The 7435-nt window shown below is 52.2% G+C and overlaps 1 protein-coding gene across 3 annotated transcripts in view; it reads right to left on the bottom strand.

Annotated features, from left to right (window-relative positions):
* Positions 1 to 5996, bottom strand: part of THEMIS2 (thymocyte selection associated family member 2) — a 20225-nt gene extending 14229 nt beyond the window's left edge. For all 3 annotated transcript variants that reach the window (XR_002779736.1, XM_011357715.2, XM_011357716.2), the window contains exons 1-3: positions 5867 to 5996; positions 3396 to 3536; positions 717 to 1127 (exon numbers count right to left, since the gene is read on the bottom strand). Coding sequence is in view for 2 of the 3 variants with exons in the window: in XM_011357715.2 (XP_011356017.1) it covers positions 717 to 1127; positions 3396 to 3536; positions 5867 to 5960 (646 nt within the window). In the remaining variant the exon portion in view is untranslated. The remainder of the gene's footprint in view (positions 1 to 716; positions 1128 to 3395; positions 3537 to 5866) is intronic.
* Between the last annotated feature and the right edge of the window lie 1439 nt (positions 5997 to 7435).

The raw sequence follows: 7435 nt of genomic DNA, 5'->3' as shown, positions 1-7435 counted from the left end.
TCGGGCTTGTTCAGGGTGGTATGGCCGTAGACTAAAATAGTTTTAAAAGATTTTGTTTTTGAAAACAGGGCAAAGAATACTCACTTGGCTCTGTAGTCTGCCGGCAACCCTAACCAACTGCTCTCTCGTTAACTGCCAGGGAGCGGAACCTCAAACTCCGGCCTCCAGGAAGGAGGTCCCGGGGCACAGTGCTTTCACCTCCACTCAAGCTCAGCCTCCGACTAGCCAGACGGGCCACCTTCTGCCTCAGTACCACCAACCCTGCTCTGCATGCTGCCACCAGCCTGACCTAAGAATAACGCATGAAAAGGCTAGAGGATTCGCCCAGGGCCCTCTGTCACCTGCCAGAAGGACCTTCAGGAACAGTACTGCTCTCCTCAGAGGCAGGAAAATGTTTTTTCTCCTGAGCAAATAAATGGTCAAGGTTTCACGTTGTAACACTGTCTCTTGGTCTTCGCTGTTAGCAAGCTCGCAGCCTAATTTCTGCCCAGTCGTATACACTACTGGGGATCTCACTCTTAAATTAGCCCATTTGCCTATCTCCTTTTATACCTAACTTCCCACTCTTTGGGAATCTTTATTCGGTTATTTTGTATATACTGAGTAAGCCACCCTAGACTGTCCAACGGGGGCTGGAGTCTTCCATCAGAGCGAGTCGCCAGGGTCCCCTCTCTCCCTTCCCCACCAACCCCCACCCACCTGCCCAGGCAACTCACAGTGCATGATGGCTTGGATCTCGTACTGGGGCTTCAAGGTCAGCGTGCGCCAGGGGAGGGTGGGGCAGGTGAGGAGGAGGTCCCTCAGGGCCGGGTCCTGCAGGGCCTGCAGCATGGTCCGAGGGGCACCAGTCTCCAGTTCCCAGAAGGGCCCCTTCTGGAACAGGGGCAGGTGCAGAACGACTGGCTGGGTCTCTGTGCCCAGCACACAGCGTGCGTAGCAGTTCTTGGGGTGCCTTTCCACAGCCTCAAGCATGAGGGGCTGCTCCTGAGGCACTACCCTGGCCTTCGTGTCAATTCTGTGGGTTGACATGAACCAGATGGGCAGCTGCTTGGAGCTCCGCATTACAGAAGAGACCAGCTCCTCCAGGGTTCCATAGCTCTGAGGGCCAGTGAGGGGACTGAAGTGGCCTGTGGAGCACAGCAGAGGGTGTCAGTGTGGGGCAGGCTTTGGTTGTGTCCAGGGCCACATACACCAGGCCCTGGTCTGGTCCCAGAGAACCCAGACAGAATCCCTTGAGGACAGATGTCAAGGGCAAGCCAGCTTCTGGACACCCAGGCTGCAGGGCTAAGGGACAAGGGACAGCAAGGGACCATGTGTGAATGGACAGTGAAGGGCAGAGGTGGAGACAATTTCTTCTAACACACAGGAATGGACACAGAGGGACTGTTGCCAGAGACAGATAACAGAACAAGGATGAATTCCCCAACAGCCACATTGACGACTGCCACATTTTCCTATTTCCTGACCCCATGTGCCTCCAATTTAGCCAACTTTGCCCCCAGGTACCTCATGTCCCACATATCCAATCCCACACATTCAATATCTATCACCCCATTCTAGGGCAGCACCACTGTCCCTCTCCCAAACTAGAAACCCAGGAGCTACTGACCCCCTGGAGCTACTGGCAAAATGACTCTGACCACCCCCCTTAACTGTCTGCCAGTTCTGGCTGCCTGACTGCTCTCCTCCTTTCTACCCCTCCCCCACCCCATCCATCCTTTTCCTGCCACCCAGCTGGCCTAAAATAATCCCACATCTGGACATAACTTCACTTTTGAGAGTTTCCTACCCAATCAGCTCAACACGTATCCTATCCAGGAAACATCATACAAACCAGGACTGAGGGACATTCTGCAAAAGCACTGGTCTGAACTCTTCAAAAATGTCAATGTCAAGACAAAGAAAGGCTAAGGAACTCTTGCAGCCTGAAGGAGTCTAACGAAATAGGACAACTGCCTGAAATGTGTGATCCGGGACTGGATTCTGGTTCAAGGGGTAAAACTACTACAAAGGACATTATTAGGACAGTTGGTAAAATCTGAATATAGACTGTGGGTTAGACACTACTATTATATCAATATAAAATTTCTTAAATTTGATCACTGAGTCTTGTGAGTGAGTGTCCTTGTTTTTTAGAAGAGACACTAAATATTAGGAGTGATATTTAGATGTAAAGGGGCATCATGTCTGCAATTCTTAAATGGTTCGGGAAAAATATATGTATACATATAAAATACATATAATAACATATGTTCGTGTGTGTGTGTGATGAGAGAGAAAAAGAGGAAGAAAGAGAGAGAAAGTAAATGTAATAAAATATAACAATGGGTGAATCTGGATAAGGCTGTACAATAGTTCCAGCAAGCCTTCTGTAAATTTGAAAGTATTTCAAATTAAAAACAAAATCCTCAAAATACAAAATAACGTACATCACTTTCATACTTAAAACTCTCACTGGCTCCTCAATGCCTTCAAAATAAAGACCAAAAGACCACACGAGTCCCCAGTGGTCTGACCTCCCGCCACCTCCCACCACTTGTGCTTCACCTGGAACCCACACCCTCACCCATCCCGTTGCAGTGATTACAGTGAATCATACTAAGAACCAGCCTTCAGAGGGTGCCTGCTCTGTGCCAGGCTTGTTCTATGTGCTTCATGCATGGCAACTCATCTCATCCTCACATCAAGTCTGAGTACTCCCGTCACTCAGGAGGAAGCTGAGGCCCAGAGAGGTCATGGGAACTTGCCAAGGCCACAGCTAGTGGCTGACACAGTGGGATTTCCCACCCAGGCTGTTTGTGGGCTTCAGCACCTGGCCCACAGTCCACCACACGACATGCCTCCTGCAGAAGTGAGGTACATGAGGTTTGTACACATGTTACTCCCTCTAGGGATCCTTCCTCCAACTAAGATGCCACCCTTCTCCAGGAAGCCTGCACAGTCCACTGAGGCAGGCAGCTCCCGCTGGAGCCCCCTCTAAATTTGTGTCTACTTCTACTGTTGCCCCCCTCTCACTGCCATCCTGGATGCCCCCCACCAGAGAGGGCTACCCCTGGTTCATCCTGAGCCCCACACCTCCAGCCCCTAACACAGGGGCTGCCACACAGTAGGTGTCAGTAAATGCTTAGTAAGTGAATGTGTGAGGGGACACGGCACATGGACAAAGACTTCGAACAAATAAGTCCCAGCCAAGATGTGATGAGAGAGATGGGTAAGGAGAGGGTGCAGCCATGCCAGCCAGGCTCAGGGCAATGTCACACCTCCCTGAGGATGGATAGTGGTGGCTGAAGAACCACGGTGGGAGGGAGTGCTGGGGTTGGCAAGCCCACGAGTATGTCCGCAGGTGTGCCTGGAGGCTGCCAGGGCACCTGGGGAGAGGGAGGTGCCCACCTTACCCTGGAAGTTGGGGTCCAGCTCTATGGTCTGGCCCGTTCCAGGATTCTCGCATACCACCTTCTGGAGGCGAACCTGGGTGACTTTAATCAGGTCCCCCGTGGAGAGGCTGCACTCATTTCCAGAGATCTCGTAGATGGAGCCTGCAGACACAGACTCAGTTTCAAAGTTCGGCAGGGGCCAAGCACTGGGCCTTCCCTTATGGCCACTGGATCAGCCGTCCTCGGGCAGCATAAATGCTACCTTTGCCTCCTAGCACTGGATGTACTCCTCTGTGGTACATTCTCTGGCCTTCATGTCCCCGTGCCTCCTAAACTGAGCTCATAGGGCAGGGCTGATTTATCTTCGCATCACTGCAGCCAGAAGAGGCCTGGCCTCTAACCATATGTTGAAGGCACGAACGTGTAGAGAACCTGGTGACTCCCCATTTCCTTATTGTACAGTTACAAAATCAGGCCCAGAGAAGGTCAGTGGCTACCCAAGGTCACACAGAGCCTAGCATCCATCCCGGTGCTTTCTTCTTCTTCTTCTTCTTCTTCTTCTTCTCCTTCTTCTTCAGATGAATGGTTTTTTAAAAAGTATAGGAGAGAATGGAAAGCCAATGACAGGGGATGGGGAGGCCAGGAGCAGGGTGCGGGGGGGTGGGGGGGCACAGGCAGGGTTCTGGGCCCCCTCTTTTGAGCCCAGTAGTGTCACTTTCCTGGTTTAAAGTTCTTAAAACAGTGTCTGGAACATAGAAGGTGCTCAATAGAGATCTCTCCCACACATGGAGTGCACAGGCTCTGCACCCTGCTGACAACAGAAAGTGCAGCTGGACAAGCCTTGAGGCCACCTGACCCCAACCCACCCCAGGGCAGCCCCAGCAGGACTCTTCACAACAGCCCTGAGAAACTGGTGAAAACTCTACCACTTACCCCCAGGAAAACCCCACCCCTTACACACAGGCTCATAAAACACGGTTCTGTCTACAGTCTCAGGGGTAGGCCCTGGGGCTGGTGGGGACAGCTGCAGTGGTGCCGAGCGCTGTGGTCAGCACTGCAGATGCGTCGTTGATTTAAAACCCACGACTGCCCTCAGAGGGACCGTTTCCCTTTCCTAAATAATGAAACAGCCTCAGTGAGGCTGAGTGGGCAGCCCAAGATTATAGGTAATAAGAGGCCAAGTTGGGACTCAAGTCCAGGGTGTTTGCCTCCAAAGCCGCAGCTCCTCAGGGGCTCCAAGTGGAAATGTCCAGGCCAGCCGCCTGCTCCATCAGAATCATCATCTGTCCTCCACACTCACCCCACCAGGCTCTTTTCTTACCCTAACTTCCGTCCACCACCCGGCTCACGGAAAATGAAGAAATGCAGATATTATGACACACAGCGAGTAAGGGATGTTGGGAGGAGAGCAAACAGAGCACAGGTGCCTGCTGGAAGCCCAGAGAGGTAGTGTCAGGATTTGAACCCAGATCTATTAGATTCCCAGGTGGACCTGGCCGGACCCACAGTGCGGTGGCCTGTCCTGTCCACTTTGTGGCCCTCCATATGTCTCACCCTTGGTCTAGAACCCACATGGGGCCTCAGAACACTTTACTGGAAGCTGCTGTGGCAGAGCAAGGGAACAGAGAAAGGGGACAGCGAGAGCGGACAGGATGGCTAGGGCACCCATGCATTCGTTTGCTCTCTAAGGAAGGAGCCTTCCTCCCCAGCACCACCCAGTGTCTGGGTTCCCTCTCTCGTCCACGTCCCCCTTCCGGACGCGGATGCCCGCAGCTCCTCCCTCACCCGCAGCAGCCAGGGTTTCCCATCTGCTGAGCAGCCGTCCTCTCCCTTCCACCGCCCGTCAGTTCTTTGCCTCTTGCGCTCTCAGACGATAACAAGTGACAGGGCCCTGCTGTGTACCCATCCGTCCCTGTGAAACAGGTGGGCTGTGGCCAGGTGGGCAGATGTGCAGAGAGCTGGGAAGGCTTCTAGGATGAGGAGCTATTTAAGCGGAGAACTGAAGAGCTGATCGGATCAAGTACCGCCCATTGCCAAGCAGAAGACAGAGGTGGGATGAAGGAACTGAAGGGGGCGGTGTAGATAGAGGGGCGTCAAGGGGGAGTGCGAGGCCACACGGAGGGGAGGGCTGACTTGGCACTTAAGAATCAAGCCACAGCTACCTGTCGTGAGTGCCTAATGCCGCGCCGCCACACCGTAGGCCCTCAATCAATGCAGCTGGCTTGGCTCGGTTCCACCCGTCTGTGTGTCCGAGCTCATTACCACCCTGCGGGGCAATCAGCGAACCTCCATTCCACGGAAGCAAAAGCCGAGGCCCAGAGAGGTTAACTGTAGCCCCAAGTCACATAGCTTGGGCAGTGGCAGCGTCGAGATTCGAAGCCGGGGCTCACTTTCTCAGGTTTCTAACGCCCTGGCAGCGCCTCTGCGGGACACGCAGGGAGAACCTGGCAGCGGAGGAGCCAGGGGCCGGGGGGTCTCGGCACCTCACTCACCCTGGAAGTAGACTCCCGAGCAGATGCGCAGCACACGCGGGAGGGAGGCAGGGTCCAGGGCGCAAACGAAGTCCTGCAGCGACACGGACGCCATGGTCCGCGCGGCTCGCTAGACGCGGACTGAGCGGCCGGGCGCGCGCGCTCAGGCCGGAGCCGCCAGCCCCGCCCCGCCAGCCCCGCCCCGCTGGCGGGGAGCCGCTGCTCCACCGCGCCCACCCGCGCTCCGGCCTAAGCCATTTCCCTCTCCCAGCCCCAGTTTCCGCATCTCTAGAAGGGGGTTGCAATACCTACATGTCACATTGGTGGCACGATTTAGCAGGTCTAGATCAGGACCTGACCCCCGGGAGGATCTGAATAAATAAAAGCAGGTCTCTACGTCCCCAATTGTCAGTGATGGACCCGGTGGAGGCGGGACGATGATGAAGATGCAGGAAAAGGCCCAGAAGCCCCTCCATGCACCACTGTCCCCGAGGCCCTCCTAGTTAGAACGAGGAAACGCAGCTTGCCTGGCGTGGTACTTGCTGGGTCGCATAGGAAAGACACCGTCCTGCTCTTTGCGTCTGAGGAGGAAGACACAGTGTCAGGTCTCCTGAATTCCTCTCCAGGACACTCCGTGGTCCTCTACCGACACGGAACTCCTTCCCTTTCCAGGACGTTCACACCCTCTGGACACTTCTAGTTAGAAATTCTTCCTTGGGCTAAAGAGAAATCTGCTTAGGAGAATCCAACCTCTTCTCCTGACCCCACAAGCTTAGATGAGGCTTTTCCATTTCTCCGTCTCTCAGGAGTTAGATCGACAGAAGTTCAAATTCCCGTTCCTCATCTTGCTTGTTATACTTTGATAATCTGAGTTTTAGTTTCCTCGTCTATAAAATAGGAGAAAGAATCTTAGCTGTTCATGAGGATTAATTGATATGATATAGGCATTGCACAAAATGCTTTATTTCATTTTTTTTGTTATTATAAAAGTAATAGAAGACTGCTAATCAGAAATAATAACGAAAGTTTAAAATAAAAAGAATAAACTCTAATAAAAGACATTTGACAAATAAAGAGGACAAACATTCTTTTCTCATCACACAGTATATTTACTACTAAAATTTTGCTGTTTCTTTCCACTCTTTATTCTGCCTGTTTTTCTAAATTTTCAATTTACAGTAAAGTTACAAAAGTACTAGAGATTTCCCCTACATCCCTCAGCTAGTTTCAAATTCCTCCAACGCTGCCATCTTGCATTACCATAATGCATTTGTCAAAACAAAGAAACGAACATTGCTGAATTAGCGTTAACTAAACTATAGACTTTACTTGGATTTCATCTGTTGTCCTTTTTTCTGTTCCGGGACCCATCTGGGATTCCATATTGCATTTAGTCGTCATTGTGTCCTGTCTTTGACACTTTCTCAACCTTTCCTTGTTCTTCTCATGACCCTGACAATCTTGGGAAGCACTGGGCAGGTATTTTGCAGAAAGTCCTCAATTTTTTTTTCTGATGCTTTCCTCATGGCCAGACTGAGGTTACAGGTTTTAGGGGAGGATACTACCAAGGTGAGGTGCGCTTCCTCATCA

This window comes from Pteropus vampyrus, unplaced genomic scaffold (assembly GCF_000151845.1).
Source record: "Pteropus vampyrus isolate Shadow unplaced genomic scaffold, Pvam_2.0 Scaffold36, whole genome shotgun sequence".
Taxonomy (NCBI): Eukaryota; Metazoa; Chordata; class Mammalia; order Chiroptera; family Pteropodidae; genus Pteropus; species Pteropus vampyrus.
The sequence above is the reverse complement of the archived record's forward strand: the minus strand, read 5'-3'. Positions and strand labels throughout refer to the sequence as shown.